Source organism: Ochotona princeps, chromosome 22 (assembly GCF_030435755.1).
Source record: "Ochotona princeps isolate mOchPri1 chromosome 22, mOchPri1.hap1, whole genome shotgun sequence".
NCBI lineage: Eukaryota > Metazoa > Chordata > Mammalia > Lagomorpha > Ochotonidae > Ochotona > Ochotona princeps.
Genome location: NC_080853.1, coordinates 8,252,490 through 8,274,462, shown reverse-complemented (window position 1 = coordinate 8,274,462; position 21,973 = coordinate 8,252,490). Strand labels below are relative to the sequence as shown.

The following is a 21,973-nucleotide window of genomic DNA, read 5'->3' as shown; positions in this document are numbered from 1 at the left end:
CATTTTATGTAGATTCTTCCAGATTTTTCTACTTCTGACATATTCCTCCATTTTTTTTTAAGATTTTTTTTTTTTTGGAAAGTCAGATATATATAAAGAGAAGAGGAGACAGAGAGAAGTTTCTTCCATCTGATGATTCATACTCCAAGTAGCTGCAACAGCCGGAGCTGAGCTGACCCGAAGCCAGGAGCCAGGAGTTTCTTCCAGGTCTCCCATGTGGGTACAGCATCCCAAGGCTTTGGGCCATCCTCGACTGCTTTCCCAGGCCACAAGCAGGGAGCTGGATGGGAAGTGGAGCAGCTGGGACGTGGACTGGCACCCATATGGGATCCCGGCACATGCAAGGTGTGGACTTTAGCCACTAGACTACCACTCCGGGCCCATATTACTCCATTTAAGCAGAGTAACTGTGTACGTGTTCTGTAGTAACATGCTTGGTAACTTTGATGTGTACTGTGAACATCCTTTCAGCTTCATGTGTATGTCTGCCACGTTATTTTTGCAAAATAATGACTTTATTATACTCTTGAAAATTGTATATATCAGCATGTGGAACATAGAGTCATACGACATGATTATCCAGCCAGGTCCTTCTTTCTGCATAGCTTCCCCAAGGTTTCTCAACCTTTGCTTTTCTTTTCAAGATTTACTTTTTCTTTTTACTTGTATTATTTTTTAATTTATTTTATTCTTTTCAAGATTTACTTATTCTTTTTGAATGTCAGAGTGGCTTGCATTGTGTCAGAGTGAGAAAAACCAGTGGCACCTGCCCCTCTTCCTGTCCAGCTCCGTGCTCATGGCCTGGGGAATAGAGCAGCACAGCTGTGCCTGGACCCCTGCGCACAGGCGGGGGACCTGCACTGAGCTCCACGCTCTTGGCTTTGACTTGGCCCGGCACCAGTAGATGGAAGCATTTGGGGAATCAATCAACGCACAGAAAAGCCTGCATTCTCTCTCTCTCTCTCCGGATCTTTCTGTTGTCTGCCTTCTGTCTGTCTGTCAAATAAAATGAAAACAAATGGAAGAATGTGCTTAGAGAGTTGCTCTTAAATGCGCTCGAGGATTTGTGCGCAGGAGGCTGGGACATGGCCTTGTCCCCTTCACACCGTGTCACAGACACGTTTCCACACTAACTGAACTCTGTGTAATGACCTTGTAAAATCGTCCTTGGATTATCATTTAGAGGTCTCCAGAAAGCTCTTGGGAAAATATGTATTCTGAAAAAAATTGCATGGATTTCTCCCCCCCCCTCACTTTTTTTTTCTTTTGCATAAAAATACACTTAGTTCAGAGGCCAGCCTTGTGGCAAACCCGGTTAGGCCTCCACCTCTGCCACTGGTATCCCATGTGGGTGCTAGTTCTTGTCCCGGATGTTCCACGGCTGGTCCAGCTCCCTTCTAATGCACCTGGGAAAGCAGTAGAAGGTGGCCCCTGCACCCATGTAGGAGGCCCCGAAGCAGCTCTGTGTTCCTGGCTTCAGTCTGGCCCAACCTTGGCCTTTACAGGCCTTTGGGGAGGGTTCCAGTGGGTGGAAGATTCTCTCTGCCTGTGTCTTTCCTCCTCTGTAACTCTTTCAAATAAATTTTTTTTAAAAAATTGGAAAAAATAAGCTTATTCGGATTTTCTGTGATCGTGAGATGCTCTGTTTCCCGCCTTAGTTGGTATTGTTTAACTTGGATCGCTTATCATTTTAAGTCGTCCATGCCACCTTTCTGAGGAATAAGGACCAAAGTTTGGAACCCGGTGCCATGAGCCCTCAGCCCCTTAGGGCCTGTTCTCTGTTCCTCCCCTCACCTCTCCCTGTGATGAACTCCCCATTGAAATCAGGAGCTTTCTTGTGTTTGAAGAGTTGCCCTTTCGTGTTGTCCCGTCTGCTTTTTGTTTTCATCTGTTTCTAACCTCAGGAATCAGACGCACAAGGACACCAGGTGGCAGCTAGGTTCTCCCACATTCTGCAGAAGGACGCCTTCCTCGTGTTCCGCTCCCTGTGCAAGCTGTCCATGAAGCCCCTTGGGGAAGGTCCTCCGGATCCGAAGTAAGCAGGCAGTAGTTTGGCCAGCTACAGCCCGTGAGCCAGAAGCACGTGCTGCCAGTTCCCACCCTCCTGTGGTGGGAACGTCCTGGCTCCTGGGTGGGGGGCATGGTGGGAATGGTGGGCATGGCCCGCAGCTTTTCCAATCCATGAAGTCCCTACAGTCCTTTCATGCTCACTGTCTGTATACCCAGTCACCAAGATTTGGCCCTGATGTGTTCTTGTGCTGAAAATGGTCAGTGTATTTAGCTAAATGCCTTCTTTAATCTCCTGATTGGGAAGTAAGAAAGGGCGGGATACCTGTGGATGCAGTTCTCTGCCCTGCTTTGTAGGCACAGGTGTAAGGCCAGTTTCAGCTCAGGGAAAGCCAACAGTTCTTCATAGCAAATGTGCTACTGCAAGGCTGAGGGAGGGCCCTGTGGGGTGCCGACAGCGGGGGCTTTAGAGCGAGAGCTGTGTGCACTTCCAGCTCCTCTGCTTGGCAGCAGCCCTGTGGCTGTTGGCTGAACTGCACCTGCACAGTGGGACTAGGAAACATCACCTTGCAGGAATGAGTGGAAAGATGAGATGATGTTAGTCTGAGCACAAGGTCTTGTCCATTACTAATAACCACTGTTGTTTCTGCAATTATTATTCATCGTTAATGCTAGTCTTCAGGTCTTTTTGTCAGGAATGCTGCCATGAGGGAAAGGCTGATGAGCATTTTCCATTTCTTAGCATCCTGACCTTGGGGTCTTCACATGTAAAGATGGAGCAGGCAGGGGCCTCGGGCTCACGCTCAAGCCTGTTCCCAGAAGGTCTGCAGACACCAGGAAGACCCAGCTCACCCCAGAGCAGGTCTCTTGCTAACAGATGCCTCTTGTTAAGTCTTAGCTCACAGGCTTCTCAGCAGAGGGCCTGCTGCTGGAGGAACAAGCCCTTCTGCAGCAGTGTCCTGCCTCACGGTCTGTCCTCCCGCGCTCTTACTGCCCTCCGTGTTCCTTGCCAGATCCCACGAGCTGCGCTCCAAGGTGGTGTCGCTGCAGCTGCTCCTGTCCGTGTTGCAGAACGCTGGCCCTGTCTTCCGGACTCACGAGATGTTTATCAATGCAATCAAGCAATATCTCTGCGTGGCCTTGTCCAAAAACGGCGTCTCTTCGGTGCCTGATGTCTTCGAGCTCTCTCTCGCCATTTTTCTTACTCTTCTTTCAAATTTCAAAATGCACTTGAAAATGCAAATAGAGGTAGAGACTCAATTTGTTATTGTTGTTAAATAACTCATTTCAGCTGAATCAACTGTTGGCGGCACAGTCACCAGGATAGGGTTACATGGTTACTGATTCTGCTGAGTGATAAAGAGAGCACCTTTTCATGAAAACTTTGTTTTGCAGATCTTGTACGATCCGTAGTTTACCCAAAGCTTTGACGTAACAGTCTGTGTGCTGAACTCAGCCTAAACATATTTGTGTGGTCTGTAAATTGAAGTCATATGGATTATTAGTTGCTAAATTAGAAAATAATATTTCAGCTGAAAATCCATATTCCCCCCTTTCTTTTGCATCTCCATGTGGCTGGGCAAGGTGGGAGCCCAGGGGTGACGTCCCACAATGGGGCTGTGTGCAGCCATCCCCTCCCTGAGGGTAGATTTGATGCTGTCTCTTCCTTCTGCCCAGGCCCCTTGGCTTACTGTAGGTAGGCGCTGCCAGGCTCCTCTGTGAGCCCTAGTTGTCACTGCCAGTTGTCCTCTTTGTCTTCCTGTCATACAGGTCTTCTTCAAAGAGATTTTCCTGAACATCTTAGAAACATCGACGAGTTCTTTTGAGCACAGGTGGATGGTCATTCAGACTCTGACGAGGATCTGTGCAGGTAGGTGCCCTGTGGACGCCCAGCCACAGGCAGGTTCAGCTCAGCTGTGGCTACTTCATTTGCCGAAGCCCAGATTAAGACTTTTAGCCCTTCTTTGTAGGATTGAAATGATGTGTTAGGAAAAGTCACTTGCCAAAAGGCTCACTCTAACCTAGTGAGTTGTCCTTTCCCACTTTTTCTCCTCTTTCAGAGCATCACCAGTTCAAACTGATTTGTCTCAGACTTCCTGGGTTTTGCATGTAAAAGCCCACATCCCAGAACCCACCCCCTGATCCTATCAGTCTGGGACACATGGTCACCCTACCTGTGTACCAAGCACTGTGCGTTCATCACAGGCCCAGAGCATTGGTGCTGCCTACCTGGATAGGGTCCTGAACTGAATTTGCATGTGCTTTACACCTTACAGTCATGGGCTTCCAACAAAGCATTCCACATGTCTGTCTTGTAAGGTGATTTCATGAGAGTGACATACTTTTAGAGGTAGATGGTGTATCATTAGCCCCTTTCTGACAAGGAAGGTGAGGTGTGGAGGGGTGGGATGAAGTGCCCGGGGTTACAGTTAATGAGGAGGCAGGCCTGGAAACAGGGCTTCTGATAGACCATCCTGAATGAAGTGTGGCCTTCTGAGTTCTTGTCAGAAACATCTCATTTAGAGAAAATGTAACTGCTGTTTGTCTTTGATTGTTTTCCCAGATGCCCAGTGTGTTGTGGATATCTATGTCAACTATGACTGCGATTTAAATGCTGCTAACATTTTTGAGCGCCTTGTAAATGATTTGTCGAAAATCGCTCAGGGACGAAGTGGGCACGAGCTGGGCATGACACCTCTGCAGGTAAAAATACCAAGGCCCTCACTTACCTTGGAAGCCCACTCATTTCAGGCAAGCCTGGGGGGAGCACCACCACATGCCGGACTCCGTCCTCGGTGCTGTGCACAGAGCGGTGAACAAAACAGAAGCTCAGTAGATGTGCACACGCCTCCTGCCCCACAAGGCAGCAGTAAAGAACTGAGTTGGCTGGTGTGGGAAGGGCTGCAGAGAACAAGAGACAAGGACAGCAGCCAGGCAGTGCCACAGATGGGGAGCGGTCACTCACAGGGGTGCTCAGGGGCTCTCGGAGAAGGTGACTTCTGAGCTGAGACCAGCTGTAGGATGCTCATTCATTCCCCGCCCCCTTGCCAGAGTCAGTGTGGAGAGCAGGACCCCGCCCGGTTCCAATGCAGGCAGGGGAGGCTGCCTGGTGGGGTGCTGACAAAGCCAGCAGAGCCAGAGGGCTCCGAGGGAGCAGGCCAGCCTGGTGAGCGCCTCAGGTTAGGTGTGGGGTTTTTGCTGCATGGACATTTTTCTTAGAAGAAGTTCACGGTTATCCAAAATTCGCACAGTCTCTGCTGCCTTGCATGCTATTCTGAATCGAAAAAATACATATTTTTTTTAGATTATCTGCAACTCAGTTTCTTATTCAAGATTTGTTTTTAAAAATTGGTTGTTATTTTTATTATCAAGTAATCCTTAAAATTGAATGTAGTGTATTTTGGGGTATTTGGAGGATAAGCTATATCCAGAATCATTCATTTGCTGAATAATGTTTTATTTTTCTCTTTTTAAATCACTGTTTAGGACGTTATTTTTAGGACCCACCTTTTCCACCCCCTCCCTCTCTCATTCCACCCCCTCTGTCTCTCGCTCCCTCCGTTCCTGCCTGTCTTCTTTTCCATAGGAATGAATGGGAATGCTCTTCACAAATACCTGACTCCCGTCAGGAGGTTAGGCACACTGCCCTCTCTTCTGGGCCAGGATGTTTGTAGTGATCCCCTTCGGCCATGCCCGGGCTTTCGACAGCCCCCGATATGTGTGTCCTTGGGAACTGGTCCTTGGTCATTGTCCCTAATAGCACCAAATGTCCGTGATTGTCTCGTGCCCTCTCTGGATGTGCTGGGAGTCCCACACCTGCGCGTTCTTAGTGTTTCTGCCAAGTCTCCATACTGTGCCTCTTGGTCCAACAGGAGCTCAGTCTGAGGAAGAAAGGCCTGGAGTGCCTCGTGTCCATCCTCAAGTGCATGGTGGAGTGGAGCAAAGACCTGTATGTGAATCCCAACCACCAGACCAGCGTGGGTGAGAAAGCCGCATTTCTCCATTCCTGACAGCCTACTGTTGGGAAAAGTTGTCTGGGTGTAGTTGGCTTCGAATTGAGCAAAGACTAGTTTGCTAGTCTAGCATTTTGAAGGTTCTGTTTCTTTCTTTAACTACTTTTTTTTTAAGATTTAAATCTTATTTTCGTTGGAAGGTCAGATATACAGAGAGAAGGGATAGAGAGGAAGATCTTCCATCCACTGATTCACTCCCCATGAGGCCGCAATGGCCAGAGCTATACCGATCTGAAGCCAGGAGCCCGGAGCTTCTTCTGGGTCTCCCATGCGGGTGCGGGGTCCTGAGGCTTTGAGCCATCCTCAGTTGCTTTCCCAGGCCACAAGCAGAGAGCTGGATGGGAAGCAGGACCTCCAGGATTAGAAGTGGTACCCATATGGGATTCCAGTGCATTCAAGGCAAGGACTTTAGCCGCTATACTACCACTCTGGGCCCGATTCTTTTATCTTTTTTAAAGATCTATTTATTTTTGTTGGTAAGTCAGATATACAGAGAGGAGGAGAGACAGTAAGACCTTCCATCCACTGGTTCACTCCCTAAAGGCCACAACGGCTGGAGCTAAGTCGATCCAAAGCCAGGAGCCGGGAGCCTCCTCCAGATCTCTCACATAGGTGCAGGGTCCCAAGGCTTTGGGCAATCTTTGACTGGTTTCCCAGGCCACAAGCAGGAACTGGATGGGAAGTGGGGCTGCCAGGATACAAACTAGCACCCATATGGGATCCCAGCATTTACAAGGCAAGGATCTTAGCTGCTAGGCTACCACACTGGGCCTGAAGGTTCTGTGTTTGAGCTATTTGTATATTTTAGGGGAACAGTGGGAAGTTATTCTCTCACTTCATTTTTCCGAGTTGATCAGTTTGTCTAACTTTTCCCCAGTGGTCTCTTTCTTGTTAGTTTGAGGCATCACTCTGATATACCAAATTCTCCTGTGTCCCGATGGCTGCTTCTTGGCTTTTGACCCTGTTCTGTTGAACACTTTTTCAAATTATTTAAGTTACATATTAAATGCATTTTTGTATTTGTTTATAAGAGAAAGGGGAGGCTCCAGCATTGTGGGTCAAACTGCCGTTAGTGACGTGTGTGTCTCATAGGGGAGTTCCAGTTTGAGTCCCATCTGCCCCACTTCCTGCTCATGTGCCTGAGAAACCAGCGGATGAGGACCCAAATACATGGGACCTTGCCACCATGTGGGAGACCTGGCTGGCGTTTCTGGCTTCTGGCTTGCCTGGCCCAGCCCTGAATGTCGCAGGCATTGGGGAGTGAGTGGACCAGCAGCAGGACAGTTGACCTCTCCTTATTTCTCTCTGTTATTCTGCCTTTCAAATCAATAAAATCTTTAAGAGAGCGAGACAGACAGCAGGTACTGGCGTGAATTCAGCGTGGGCTCCTCAGGTGGTGACAGGGACGCTGCACTTGAGCCATCACCTCCTGTCTCGGAATGGAGAGGAGCTGCAAGTCAGCCGGCTCTCGGCCCTCCTTGCCTCCGCTAGCAGAGGCCCGGGGAGGCAGACAGCTCTGCCTCGTGTGTGTGTCTCCTCTGCCAATTTGTTTCCCTTTGCTTTTGTATCACTGCAGGTCAGGAGAGGCTCCTGGATCAGGAGATGGGGGACGGGAAAGGCCTGGACATGGGCAGGCGGAGCAGTGTGACGTCCATGGAGTCCACAGTGTCCTCCGGGACACAGACAGCCATTCAGGATGACCCGGAGCAGTTTGAGGTCATCAAGCAGCAAAAGGAGATTATTGAGCATGGCATCGAGCTGTGAGTGTGGCGGCCGCGTCTCGGGAATCCGGGGGCTGATCCCCGACACGGGTGGTGCTGGCCATGGGTGGGCCCGGCTGAGCCAGCCAGGTGAATCAGCGCGTGCACATGGTGTGAGCGTGGTGCGGTTGGTGGGGACTTCTTCCCTTTCCAATGGGAAAAAGTAAAGCAGTTTAGAAAATAGAGGCGAGGACAAAGCAGGAATGCAGAAATCACTCATGAAACAACTGCCTTCAGGAAATTATCAGTGAGCGTGTTTCTCATTTTTAATTATAGATTAGGAAAAATTCCAGCACGCAGAAGTTTGTCATTTTAAGTAGATAGATAGATAGATAGATAGATAGATATAGATAGATATATTTTCTGAACATTTGAAAGTAATTTGTAGCTGTCATGAGATTCTTAATTGAACATCTATGGAAAATAATCTTTCCCCCATACAACCATAGAATTGGCACAATTATTGATCTGTCTTTGTATGTTTTTTTCTGGTCTTTTCCACACGTGAGTGGGTACACACACACACACTCTCTCTCTTCCCCCCCCACATCCTGCCTGGTCTTTAGTGATTGGACAACCTCGTGAGTTCAGTGTTTGTGTAAAGGTCGGAGTCATGGGATCACTCATCCACAGTGATCTCTCCTCATTTCTCCTATCACCATCTGCACCTCCCCACAGCAGCTGAAGTCATCTTTTATTTTTTTTTTTAGTAGATTGGATTTTTTTAAAAAGTGATCCTTGTTTATTATCTGACAGCATGAACGATAGAGAAAGAGGGAGAAGCAGAGTTCTTCCATGTGCTAATTCCCTCCCCAGATGCCTGCAGCAGCCAGATCTGGGCTAGGCTGAAGACTGGAGCCAGAAACTCCATCAGGGTCTTGTGTGGGTGCTGGGGATGCAGGTCTTTGAGTCATCATCTGCTCATCCCAGGTGCCCTTAGCAGGAGCCTGAAATGGAAGCAAAGATGGAACTCAGACCCAGGCACTTTGCCATGGGTGTGAACACCTCAAGTAACCTGCTACCCCAGGACACTTGTTCCTAAAGTAATCCTAAAAATGAAGAGGTGTTTCCATGGCCCTGCCTAAGGCCCTTCAGTCCAGTTTGCTCTGCTCCTTTACCGACCTGGTCTCCTGCCGAAGCTCACATGGTCCACAGGGTTTTCGGTCCGCTGACCACCTTCACCTCTGTTCCCTGAGGTGTCCCCTGCTTGGAATGCTTGGGGCTCTTTTTCATCCCTGAGTTGGTAAAATATCTCACTCAGAAGAGGCATGCTGTGACTTTGTTACCTACTGAATCAGTCTCTGTTCTTATCCCCAAAGTGCAAAAGCCACATGTGTATTTGTCTCTTGAGTCAAGGCAGTCCAAACATAGACGGTCGGAGACTACCAGGGACGCTGGTGCACTTCCGGGAGCCAGGCTCCTCGGACCTGTCTGCTTCACAATCCCCAGCACAGGGTTTTCATGGAGGGTTTCTTGTCCAAGATGGCTGCTGGAGCTGGAGGAGTTGGCTTTGCTGAAGGATCCCACCAAGAGGCACTGGCCGGAACTTCACGTGACAATGTGCTTTGCTTAAGGGAGGACAGGAAGGTATAGTTTTTGTTCCAGGTGGTTATGTGCCCAGCAAGTCACTAAGCTTCCATTAGTAGTAGAAACGGATGGATGGGAGACAGTTGTCAGACTGTTTTAGCTGGCTCAGAAATTGAGAATGGCACCAGCATTACATGTTAAGCCACCGCTTATAGTGCCAGCATCCCACATGGCTACTGGTTCAAGTCCTAGTTGCACCGCTTCCAATCCAGCACCTTGCTAATACTCCTGGGAAAGCAGCAGTAGCTAACCCAAGGACTTGGGTTCCTACACCCACATGGGAGACCTAGATGAAACTTTAACCTCCTAACTTTGGCCTCCTCGCCCAGTCATGGCTGTTGTCACCATCTGGAAAGTCAACGAATAGCAGATCTTACTGCTTTCCCTCCCTCTCTCTAACTCTGCCTTTTAAATAAATAAGTCTTTAAAAAAGAAAATAAGATAGAATTGTAGAATTCAGAAAAGCTAGCAAGGCACACAGGATTTTGCTAGTTTACATGTGAGGGCTTGTTTATGGTATTCAAATACTGGCTTTTTCTACCCTCTAGATTCTGAAATCTGCAACCTGTGTCCCATCTCTTTGAAACAGATTCAACAAGAAACCCAAGAGGGGGATCCAGTTTCTCCAGGAGCAGGGCATGCTGGGAACGTCTGTTGATGACATTGCCCAGTTCCTACACCAGGAGGAGCGCCTTGACTCTGTAAGGCTGGGGCTTTAAGGGTGTCACTGGGTTCTGTCAAGGTTCTCAGCTTGACCTTGAGACTGGGGGGCTCTGCGTGCTGTGTCTGTTATGCACCCCTGACTCCAACAGTCCTGCTCATCTCAGGCCAGCGTTAGCAAAAGGGTTCTTGAAGGGAATGCATCAGGCCTCCGGCGGGTGGTTACACCCTCTTGTTTGGTAAGACACTGGCAGAGCTGGGGAGTCCATGACTGCTGGAGGCTTGTTTGTTGGCTCCGCCCTTCTCAAGCGTACTTCCATTTTGAAGTCCCTCACACTGCCTGTTCTTCCTCTGTCTGTAGCAGGACAGCCTGAATCTGGAACAAGTGGGTGGGCTGCTTGGGAAGTCCTGTGATCTTTCTAACCGTCCAATGTGTCGTGAGCATCTGGAGTTGAGTGTCCTCAACCTCCGCTAACAGCCAGGGCCTGGTCTGGTCCATGTTTAACAGTTTATAGACATGAGTGTGTGTTTCAGACCCAGGTAGGAGATTTTCTGGGAGAAAGCACGAGGTTCAACAAGGAGGTGATGTATGCCTACGTGGACCAACTTGACTTCTGCGAGAAGGAATTTGTCTCAGCCCTGAGGACATTCCTGGAAGGTTTCCGTCTACCTGGGGAAGCCCAGAAGATTGACCGGTTAATGGAAAAGTTTGCCGCAAGATACATAGAGTGCAACCAAGGGTAAGCGCTGTGCTGAGGTCTTGTCACGGCGTTGCTACTGCTGCTGTTTGCTCATCTCAGAACTCCGATCTGCAACTGATTGGGGTTTGTTTGATCTTCCTGGTCTGTACCAACAAACTGAAGCTACTGTTGCCTGCGTGCCAGGCCCGTGCTAAAGGACTGTCCTGCAGAAGACCTCGTAGCAACAGTTTGTGTGCCAAGCCTACAGATAAAGAGGTTGAGGGTCAGAAGAGTTAAGGTCACATGACTAAAACCCATGCTGTTAGCTATGGTGAAGGAGCACTGTTAGGAGCTGAGAGAGACATTTGGACACTTGTTTCCTAATCAAGAGCAATTCTTTGATTTAATTTGTAGGATGGATCTCAAGAATTTAGATTTTTCTGATTGTGTACTGAAAACAGGTTACAGAAATGGCTGTGTTACTAATAAAGCAACTCCAAGTATGTCATTTTATCTCCAGGCATATTTTTAATGGGTAGTTTTTGGTTTTGTTTCAAGATCTATTGATTTTTATTTGAAATGCAGGAGAGACAGAAGCAGAGGAAGAGAATCAGAGAGAGAAATCTTCAATCTGCTGGCATTCTATTCCCCAGAGGGCCACAATGGCTGGAGCTGGGCCGGTCTAAAGACAGGAGCCTGTAGCTTGTGGGTCTCCCACTTGGGTGCAGGGGCCTAAGCGCTTGGGCCATCGTCTGCTGCCTTCCCAGGTGCATTAGCAGGGAGCTGGGTCAGAGTGGATCAGCTCGGACTCGAACCACTGTCCATATGGGATGTTGGCACTACAGGTGGCACCTGCTAAGCCACAGAGCCAAAACACTGATGGTCTGTGTTTGTGTAAGATGTGGAGAGAAATAACAGTTACTAGAGCTCTCCTGTGTGTCAGCCATGCTGTGGATTCTGCATGCTTTTTATTTAGTTAATGGTAAACCTTGGAGTTATACCCCTTTTCTGCTTTTATAAGGAAGCAGACTCTGGGAGAGTGAGCAGTTTGGCTGTGGTCAGCCAGCTGGTGAGTAACAGAGCAGGATCTCATTCTAAGCCTCCTGTTTCACTGAACAGGAAGTGAAAATGTGTGCAAATTCTGTGAGCCTAAGGTTGGAAGTGTTTAGTGGAAACTTTGCACCACAGTTTTGCCTCAAGGCAGTTTGGGTGTGGTGTTAATTGGTCCCAGTCCTCTGAGTGTGAGGCAGGCAGTCTCCAGGAAACGACCTGGTCAACAGAGACAGCACCTGCTTGCTGTAACCGCGTGGACATTGGAGCTCTCTGTGGAGGCGTGAAGACATGTTGTTTTTATAAGCAAGTCTCCTGTATGGGCATGGAGGCCTTGGTCTGTCCTGTAAATCTCTCTTCAGATCAGACAGCTTTCCTTGTAATTCTTGAGTTTCCCCCTTGCCTGTTAAGGGCAACTGGGATGGACCCCTGCAGACTGTCCAGGCCGTCATCCAGGTGCCTGTGTTTCTTGCTTCTGGCCTAAACCAACAAAAGCACATACTTACTTTTACTGTTCGATTATTCAGTATTTAAACGGACACTATGAAGTGCGGTGGCCAATCCCAGCAGCTTTAGGTATCTCTGTGTTTGGGGTGGCGCCGAGTGGGTTCTGTTGAGGCCCGTGGGGCACTTAGCCTGGCCAGTGTCAGGAGTGCCAGCACCAAGGGAGAGCGTGCTGGCATCCCTGCTTACTTGCCTCACTCCGCCTCAATCTTTTCTAAAAAGATTGAGAGTCCCCTGGGACCTGACACACACCTCAGTTGGCTTCTTCTGAGCTGTGGGCTGTTGGTGATCGTTCAGGGAAGGGGAGAGAGTGAAGCCTCTCGCCTGACCGGGGTCCGCATGGAGCACGCGTGCCTTGGGAGCGGGCCGTCCCCTGTCAGTGTTGCCCTCGCAGCCGTGGCTCTGTGAGTGCTCATTCCCTGTGGCTCCTTTCTCGCAGGCAGACGCTGTTTGCTAGTGCCGACACGGCCTATGTCCTCGCATATTCCATCATCATGCTGACCACAGACTTACACAGTCCTCAGGTAAAAATGTTTTCATGATTTAGGCATTGTTGTAGCTAATTAGGCAGCTTTGGGCATTTGAATGTCTTTTAAATGGCTGTTAATTTTTTAAACCCTCAGGTAAAAAATAAGATGACAAAAGAGCAATATATTAAAATGAATCGAGGCATTGACGACAGTAAGGATCTGCCGGAAGAATACCTCTCCGGCATCTACGAGGAGATAGAAGGCAAGAAGATCGCCATGAGAGAGACCAAGGAGCACACAATTGCATCCAAATCCACTAAGCAGAGTAAGGGCCAGTGGCAAATTGTCTCCCTGAATTTGGGGTTTGGAGTATCAGAATGCATGATTAAGTACTCTGGTAAATCTCATTTGCATATGTTGCTACCCAGATAGCGTGATTTGCATTAATCATTGTGATTTGGTTGGTGTTCTCTGTGATGTCACCGTCTTGTGAAATTTGTGATTAGGAGCAAGAGGAGATTTAAGATAATTAATCTAAGAGCTAAATTCCCGAAAAAGAATGTTCCTTAAAATGGCGCTTCAATCCCAGCGTGATTGTGCCGGACTTGATTAGGACTTTGTGGCGGGGGCGCCTTGGTGCTGTCAGTCTCCATGTCTGAGAGGACGTAGGGGGCAGCAGGTTAGAGCCCCGGCCCTGGAGGATGCTACCTTGGACCCAGCTCTGCCACTCATCAGCTGTGTGACCAGAGCCACATAACTTAGCCTCTCTGCCTCGTTTTTCCCACCTGCCAAGTGATGGTAATATTTGTGATACACTCACAAGAAGGTTGGGAGGATTTCTGAGCTCATCACTGTAAATCTTCCAGAACTGTCCCTGGCATATCCCAAGCACTGAGCGAGTGTTCCTGCTGTGTCCCACCCTTCCTTGCAGGTGTAGCTAGTGAGAAGCAGCGGCGGCTGCTCTACAACCTGGAGATGGAGCAAATGGCAAAGACAGCCAAGGCCCTGATGGAGGCTGTGAGCCACGCCAAAGCCCCTTTTACGAGTGCCACTCACCTGGACCACGTCCGGCCCATGTTCAAGGTGAGTATCCTGAGCGATCAGAGGGCGTGTGGTAGAGTCTGGTTGTGGAGGTGGCCGGCTGGGGCTCGCCCGCAAGAAGGCAGTGGTGGAGAGCATCAGAAGAGGAAGGGCGAGTCTGGTGCTTCTGTGATGACAGCAGCTATAGTGAGTCCTTCCTGTGAGTCCTTTGAAGTGCCAGCCTGGCCCTGCACTCTGGCATCAAAGTGTGTGGGTTTGAATCCTGGCTTTGCCTCCTGGTAGCCCTGGGGCCTGGGTCAGGTTACTCCACCTGCCTCTCTTCACCTCTGCAGTGGGGACAGATGCGAGGCTGCAGTGGACCCTGAAGGAACTGACGGTTGTTTAGGCAGAGGTAAACAGGCATTGTACTTGGGACATCCTGCTGCGGTGGCCACAGGCTTGCATCATCAGATGAGGTTGGGTGGGAGAAAGATAAGTTCCTGAGGTCCCCGTTTTGAAGATGTTAAGAAATGGTCCATGAACTTCGACTACAGCACGCCATTTTCTTCCTAAGATGTCTTTTTAGTATTTTAGAGTGTTGTTAGGTGGTTGCTTTTCTATTTTGAAACCTTTTATTTCTGAAAAAGTCATAAGACAATTGGAAGAAAAAAACAGAATCCGATTAATTTGAGTTAGAAGCCTTTCAGTAGCAACCCGATGTCACTGGTGGGTTTTCCTCTACAGGTCGGCCTCTGCTTGACAGTGGCCACCCACAGAGGGGGCACAGTAGCCACGTTCTGACCGTCTGTCTTTTCAAGTGTGTGTTCAGTGAAGAGCATGTCTGGTCTGGTGGCTGTAACCATAGTTGCAGGGCTGGGAAATGCCTGGTGTGTGCGCTCTGAAAGGTCCAAGAAATCCTTTGATTTAGCCCTGCCAAGGCAGCTGCCGGCAGGACTTGAAATTCAGTATATCCGTAACAGGCTAATTTCTAAGTTAATTTTGTATGACCTGCAAATGATGTCATAGATATCTAAGGATATCTAGATGATCCTTGGCAGAAAAACAGTTATTCCTCAGCCTTGGCTTAGCGGAACTATTCTATGTTGTGAGTAGAATAGACTAAAATACAGATAGTGGTGACCTGGGCATCCTGGTGTGGCCTTTTACAACTGTTCTCATGCTGTGACTCTCATGTCTCTGAAAACGTTCTTCCGTGGTAGCTGGTGTGGACTCCGCTGCTGGCAGCCTATAGCATCGGCCTGCAGAACTGTGATGACACGGAAGTGGCCTCCTTGTGCCTGGAGGGCATCCGCTGCGCTATCAGAATCGCCTGCATCTTTGGAATGCAGGTGGGTGGACATCCATAAGACACCGGCAGTACTGGGGTCTGTGTCTTTTAGACTTGGGCAAATGGTGAAGCTAGCAGGAATTGCTGTCTCAGTGTGTCTCAGCAAATAACTTGTGTCCGCTGAGAAGAACCAATAGTCTTGTGCTGGCACCAGCCTTGTTACAGGAAAAAAATAACTTGTGTCCGCTGAGAAGAACCAATAGCCTTGTGCTGGCACCAGCCTTGTTACAGGAAAAAAAAAAAAGGTGATTTAGACTGAAACCCTTCGTAAAGGTAGGTACAGCCCAAGCCACCTAACTGAATTTGCCCCAACAACCCATTGCCTTTTTCACTTGCCTGCCTGCTTAGCGTAGTTCTTTAATTCTTGAATCAGATTTTTTTATTTTTTTCAGTTCCTCAGCCTTTTTGGCTAAGATCAAGTATAGATTTTTTTTTTTAATTTTGTTTTTGAGATTTATTTATTTATCTGAAAGAGTGAGAGAGAAATTTTCCATCAGCGGGCTCACTATCCTGCCAGGCCTTGATCAGGCTGAAGTCAAGAGCCTGGAATTCCATGTGGCATCCCACACGGGTGGCAGGTGCCCAAGCTCCTGGGCCGTCTCATCCTGCTTCGCCAGGCACATTAGTAGGGGGTTAAATCAGCAGATGAGCAGCAGGGACTTGAACCAGCATCCATCTGAGCTGCTGATGAGGCAGGTAGCAGCTCCGTTGTGTTACACTAGCCCCCGCACATCCACTTCTTCTCTGTGCAGACATGCAAATAGAATCTTGAGAGCTTCAAGCAAGCAAATGAAGTACATTTTCTAAACTGTTAGATCTGAAAACAGTTAACAATCCTTTGTATCGCTTTTATTTCTTAAAGGGGACGTATTCAGCTTTTTTGAAAAAACAAACATGATTTTGTTTTGTATTTCTTTGAGAGGAGGAGAGAGGGCATCTTCGCTCTAGGTTGACTGCAACAACCAGGTCTGGGCCAGACGAAAGCCAGGAGCTTCTTCTAGGTCTCCCACGTGGATTATAGGGTATGAAACACTTGGACCCTCTGCCCTGCTTTCCTCCGAAGCTGTCTGTAAAACAGAAATGGATTTTGTGTTAGGTTTGGTTCTCATTTCAACTTTAGCTCATCTATATACAGATATTCAGAAATCAGATAAGAATCCAAAACACGAGGTCTGGTGCGGTAGCCTAGTGGCTAAATTCCTTGCCTTCCATGTCCTGGGATCCCATATGGGTGCCAGTTCATGTCCCAACGACCCTGCTTCCCATCCAGCTCCCCTGCTTGTGGCCTGGGAAAGCAGTCGAGGATGACCCAAAGCCTTGGGACCCTGCGCTCACGTGGGAGACCCAGTGGAAGCTCCTAGCTCTTGACTTTGGATCAGCTCAGCTCCAGTTGTTGCGGCCTTTGGGGAGTGAACCAGCAGATGGTAGATCTTCCTCTTTGTCTGTCCTCCTCTCTGTATATCTGACTTTCCAATAAAATAAATAAATCTTAAAAAAAAAAATCCAAAACACTAGCATTTTGATTAAGGAATACTCAGCCTTTGGTAGAATTCTTTGGTCTCAGCACTCAACAGAGAGAAGGGAGCACAGGACACATGAATTTGGTTAATGCTGGTTGGAAAGGAGAGAGCCAGCTCCCAGATAGGTGGCAGCGCCTAGGGCTGTCCGCAAGCACAAGGACCCCAGGATGGAATGACTGGTGTGTGGATGTGCAGAAAGCCTAGCGGTCTGGCCGTATGACAGTGTCCGAGGCACCCAGGGCCCAGCGCCACAGGTGTGGGAGTGGCTGTGCCCGGGGTGGGGTCAGTGTGCTTCCTGGTCTTGTGTTGCAGCTGGAACGAGACGCCTACGTTCAGGCCCTTGCTCGCTTCTCCCTACTGACAGCCAGCTCCAGCATCACCGAAATGAAGCAGAAAAACATCGACACCATCAAGACGCTCATCACGGTGGCTCACACAGATGGCAACTACCTGGGGAATTCCTGGCACGAGGTGTGTATCTCTCTAAAGTGCTTTTGCTCAGGGTAGCTCCTGGAGTCCCTTCTTTCTATTCAGTGGCTAGCTCTCTGTCCATTCTGTTTTTCTTAAAGCTTGACTTGACCTCTGGGGCTGCAAAAGGCAAGGAAAGTTCAGATCCACTGGCGTCTGTGACCCTCCCACACCCAATGGCCAGTGTCCCCACAGGAGTTCAGTCTGTTGGGCTGACTTTCTCCCCATGTTGTTTCCACATTTCCCAGCTCTTTACACTGCCTCCGAAAGCTCTCACAGTTACTGCATACATGTCAGACAAAGCTGGGAGCCTGCTTTCTCCCAATCAGATCTTGAAAGAAATGGTCAGTCTTCACAGCAAGCCATCTGTTAGGGAGAGTGCCAAATTCCCACCTAAGGCAGTAGACACAGGGGCTTGCGTTGTGGCATAAGCAATGAAACTGCTGCCTGCCATATAGGCACCAGTTTGGGTCCCAGCTGCACCACTTCTGATCCAGCTTCCTGCTGATGGCCTGGGGAAGGCAGAGGAAGATGATCCAAGTCCTTGGGCCCCTGCACCCATCCGTGTGGGAAACCCAGATGGGCTGCTTGCTTTTTGGCCCAGCCCTGGCCATTTCAGCCACCTGAGGAGTGAATCAACAGATGGAAGATACTTCTCTCTCTCTCTCTCTCTCTCTCTCTCTCTCTCTCTCTGAGGGCAGAAAAACAATATTCATCAGTTTTAGTTGCTTCGGGAAAAAATTAGATTCACAATAGCTTAATGTATCAATGAGAAGTCATTTGTTTTAAAACCAGGTATGGTAGGAAAGATGGGATTTGGGGAGGGGCGAAGGAAAATCCCAGAGCCTTTGGAACTGAATCATAACTCAGGATGGCAACATGGAAACACATGTCTTTTTTTTTTTTTTCATTTAGATCCTGAAATGCATCAGCCAGCTAGAACTCGCTCAACTAATAGGAACTGGTGTGAAGACCCGCTACCTGTCTGGGTCTGGCCGGGAGAGGGAAGGGAGCCTGAAGGGCCACACACTGGCAGGAGAGGAGTTCATGGGCCTTGGCCTGGGTGAGTCAGCAAGCCGCAGACCTGGGCCTCGAGGGTGAGCGAAGTCACCAGGAACACTGTGCCCCTGGGTCTGCCTTTGCCAGGGCCTTTATGGCTGCAGGTGGGCATGCTGCTTCCGCTTTCTGAACTATGTTCAAACTACCAAGTAAACTTTCTCTATCTCCCAGATCGGTAGAGTGCCTTTCCTTCCCATCCTGGTGCCCGTCCTGCAGGAGGGGCAGCCTTAAAAAGACTGCAGTGTTTGTGCCTGAGTGAGAAGTGCTAGTGTCTCTGTGTGTGTGTGTGTGTGTGTGTGTCTGTGTGTGTGTGTGTGTGTGTGTGTGTGTGTGTGTAGAATCAGAGGGTAGGTCCAGCAACTGTTCCATGTTCATTTGGGGAGCTTTCAGGAAACAGGGCAAGCAAACATGCCAGGCTGCATTCTGGACACTCTGTTTATGTTAGCGCCCCTCTTCCTCTGTGAACAACCCAGTTCGCTAAGGATCCATGTCCTCCTCATTTTGTGATTGAGAACATTGAAACATGAAGTGAATTGAGCAAGGCTACGCCGCAAGAAGTGGCAGAGGCAGAGGCAGGATCCAAGCCCAGACTGTCCGCTTATGGCCTTCTGAGGCCCTGGGCACAGGGGTTGGAATCTACAGTGTGATGCTTGTGCCTGTTGGGGCATCTTTGTTTAGAATGCTTCTGAGGAGACCCAAGATGCAGCTAGGTGAAGAAGCGTGCCAAGCATTCAGCTGGAGTGAGACACGACACGCTTGTCTAAAGACAGGCCTTTTATCATATAAAATTTAAAAGACTATAGAGAAAAGAAGTGGGTATAAATGAGAACTGGTGAATAAGCATGTATTTTAAATGGCAATACATACGTTTGAGCTTATCCTATCATTGGTGGGGTTTTCTTGTTTTGGTTTACCTGTGGAATCATGTTCATTGACATTCCTTGTGCCCCCCTGCGTGTTGACACAACAGGGCCCTTTGTTCCTGAAGTTTTCTAAGTTCCTGACTGTTTCTAAGTGCAGCTGATAGAGCCCATCGTGTTTCAGGTACTCTGGTGAGTGGTGGAGTGGATAAAAGGCAGATGGCCAGCTTCCAGGAGTCTGTCGGGGAGACCAGCTCGCAGAGTGTGGTTGTAGCTGTGGACAGGTAATGATTTCCTTCTGCAGTACGGTCAGACTTCGCAGAGGTGGGTTGGTCGCCTCTGTGTGGGTACTAGGCCTAAGCGATTCCTCATTTCTTTGACCGGCACCCATATGGGATGCCAGTGCTGCAGATGCTGGCTCTTGGGCTGATGTTTTAAATTACCTGGTTTCCTTTCTGCTAGTTTCCTGTAAAATAAAGATTTGTTTATTAATTTGAAAGACAGAACATTGGAAAGAAAAACAAAGAGGAGCAAAGAAATATCTTCCATCCACTGCTTCACTCCCCAAGAGGCTGTAACGCCCAGGGCGAGGCCATCCAAAACCAGGAGCCAGGAACTCCATGCAGCGGCCCTAGCAATTAAGAAACATCTGAAGAGTTTAGGCTCCTCTTCCCCCGCCCCCCAGGACTTTTCCATTGTGTCTGTTTGCTTGGAACTTAACCTGACCATCCAAGAGAGGTATAGGGACTAATGCTTAAAATATGAATGTCCTTAAATCAACAAACTCCTGGTAATTACTTCCGCCTTTCTTTGTGTTAAATACATGTCTGAATAAATGTCAGATGGACTACTGTGCCTTAAACATGGACAGTTCTGGCATGTCAGCAGTGTAGAATTTTCACACACTTTGTATTGCTCTCAGAACAATTTTGGCATTTTAAAGTCTTTGCTTATTTCCTGTACTACTGTTGCTTATCTGTGATGTGCTTTTGATAGGTTTTTCTCACTTTCTTCAACCTGGTTTAGATGTACAGAGTAAGATGTTCCTTCTTTGATTAACTACACTTAATTCTTCCACCTTGTCTACATTCAGATAGTGGGCAATACAAATTCTGTGTGTTTCTTCAGTTGGGATATAATTCACATGTTCCATAAGACGTTACTCTTTGAAAATCTACAACTTTTATGGTTTTCAGTATATTCAGCATTATTCAGTTATCACTGACGATTTCATAATGTTTTTGTCAGCCCATGAAGAAATCTCATTCCTTTTTTTTTCTTTACCTTTTGAGAAGCAGAAAGAGAGAGCAAGCAAGTGTGTTTTCATCCCCAGTCCATTCCCCAGAAGTCCACAGTGGCCAGGTGAGGCAAGGCTGAATATGGGAGCTGGACCTCAGGCCACTTCTCCCACAGGAGTCACTTGACCATCGTCAGAAATAGCTGAGAGGTGGGAGACGGGCGGTAGACCCGGATGTGCAGACAGGGCGCATGGCTCTTCATCTTTAACTATAGAAGGTCTCTGGTCGCCCTTTCCTCCATCATGTTTGTCCTTTTTTTGTGTTACGTGTCTTCTGATGTTTCATATTACTCAATTCTTCTAGTCCATTTTCAGTGATTTCTTTGAGGATTGTAGTTGGGATGATCTTAATTTTTTTAGAGGATTTGTTTAATTTTTATTGTGAAGTCAGATATATACAGAGAGGAGGAGAGACAGAGAGGAAGATCTCACATCCGATGATTCACTCCCCAAGTGAGCGCAACGGCTGGTGCTGCGCTGATCCGAAGCCAGGAGCCCAGATCCTCTTCTAGGTCTCCCATGTGGTGCAGGGTCCCAAGGCATTGGACCATCCTCAACGGCTGGTTCCCAGGCTTCAAGCAAGGAGCTGGATGGGAAGTGGAGCTGCTGGGATTAGAACCAGTGCCATATGGGATCCTGGCACGTGCAAGGCAAGGACCTTAACGACTACGCTATCGCGCTGGGCCCATGGACTTCCTCTGCTATCTGCAGGACAGCTGTACCAGTGGTGAATTCTTTCAGTGCTCGCCTACGCATGTCTTAGTTTCTCCTTCCTTTGTGAAAGATGACTTTACTGGGTAGAGAATTTTTGGTTGATAATCTTTTTTTCTTTAAGATTTATCCTATGTTATTTGAAAGACAGAATTAAGGAGGGAATGGAGCGGGAGCGAAACGGAGAAAGTTCTTCCATGTGCTGATTCAAATGGCCATAGTACCCAAGGTTGGGCCAGGTTGAAGCCAGGAACTCCATCTGGGTCTCACATCGGGTACAGAGTCCAGGCATTCGAACATCCTCCACTGCTTTCCCAGACTCATTAGCCGGGAGTTGAAGCAGAGGCAGAACAGCTGGGATTCGAAACAACACCCACAGTTAGTGCTGGTGCTGTAAGCTGTGGTTTGACATGCTACGCCACTGTGCTGGTCCCTGTTGATAACCTTTGAGCATCTTGAGCTTTCAAATAAATAAAAAAAGAGATCCTCCATCCATTGCTTCACTTCCCCAGATGGCTACAAAGGCCAGAGCTGGACTTGCAGATAGACTTTGGCCATCACTGCTTGTTCAGACAGAGCCCCGAGGGCAGCCAAAGGGGAGATCCTGCCCTTCTCCTGTCTGCCCTGGGAGTGTGAAGAGCCTGTGTGTAGGCAGCTCTCCGGAGTCCCAGGACACGTTGGAGCTTCTCAACACCTGCTGTGGATGTCTCATTTTGAGATTATCCTGCTGATCAGTTTTGATACAAACTCCACAGGGAAAGGCCGTTGTTGGTGAGGTCTGAGTTGAGTCACATAATGTTAGTTCGCCGAGAATGGTGTTTGGGGGACTGCGGATTACCCTGTCACACTGCGTCCCCCACTGCTTGGCTTGTCAGTTTACTGGGTTTACAGTTACCATTATTTTGATATTATTGGTTTGTAAGGCTTCCTGTGCAACTAGGTAGAAGAAAGTGGAAATA

At 48.4% G+C, this 21,973-nt stretch overlaps 1 protein-coding gene across 1 annotated transcript in view; it reads left to right on the top strand.

The window, feature by feature from the left end:
- The window catches only part of ARFGEF2 (ADP ribosylation factor guanine nucleotide exchange factor 2), a 93,915-nt gene that overhangs the window by 38,607 nt on the left and 33,335 nt on the right, over window positions 1–21,973 (top strand). The window contains exons 9-23 of the mRNA XM_058679333.1: window positions 1,905–2,035; window positions 3,021–3,255; window positions 3,778–3,877; window positions 4,571–4,710; window positions 5,880–5,988; window positions 7,597–7,780; window positions 9,957–10,068; window positions 10,562–10,767; window positions 12,701–12,785; window positions 12,885–13,056; window positions 13,663–13,814; window positions 14,972–15,100; window positions 16,932–17,090; window positions 18,003–18,150; window positions 19,191–19,290. Of these exons, the coding sequence (XP_058535316.1) occupies window positions 1,905–2,035; window positions 3,021–3,255; window positions 3,778–3,877; window positions 4,571–4,710; window positions 5,880–5,988; window positions 7,597–7,780; window positions 9,957–10,068; window positions 10,562–10,767; window positions 12,701–12,785; window positions 12,885–13,056; window positions 13,663–13,814; window positions 14,972–15,100; window positions 16,932–17,090; window positions 18,003–18,150; window positions 19,191–19,290 (2,162 nt within the window). The remainder of the gene's footprint in view (window positions 1–1,904; window positions 2,036–3,020; window positions 3,256–3,777; window positions 3,878–4,570; window positions 4,711–5,879; window positions 5,989–7,596; window positions 7,781–9,956; window positions 10,069–10,561; window positions 10,768–12,700; window positions 12,786–12,884; window positions 13,057–13,662; window positions 13,815–14,971; window positions 15,101–16,931; window positions 17,091–18,002; window positions 18,151–19,190; window positions 19,291–21,973) is intronic.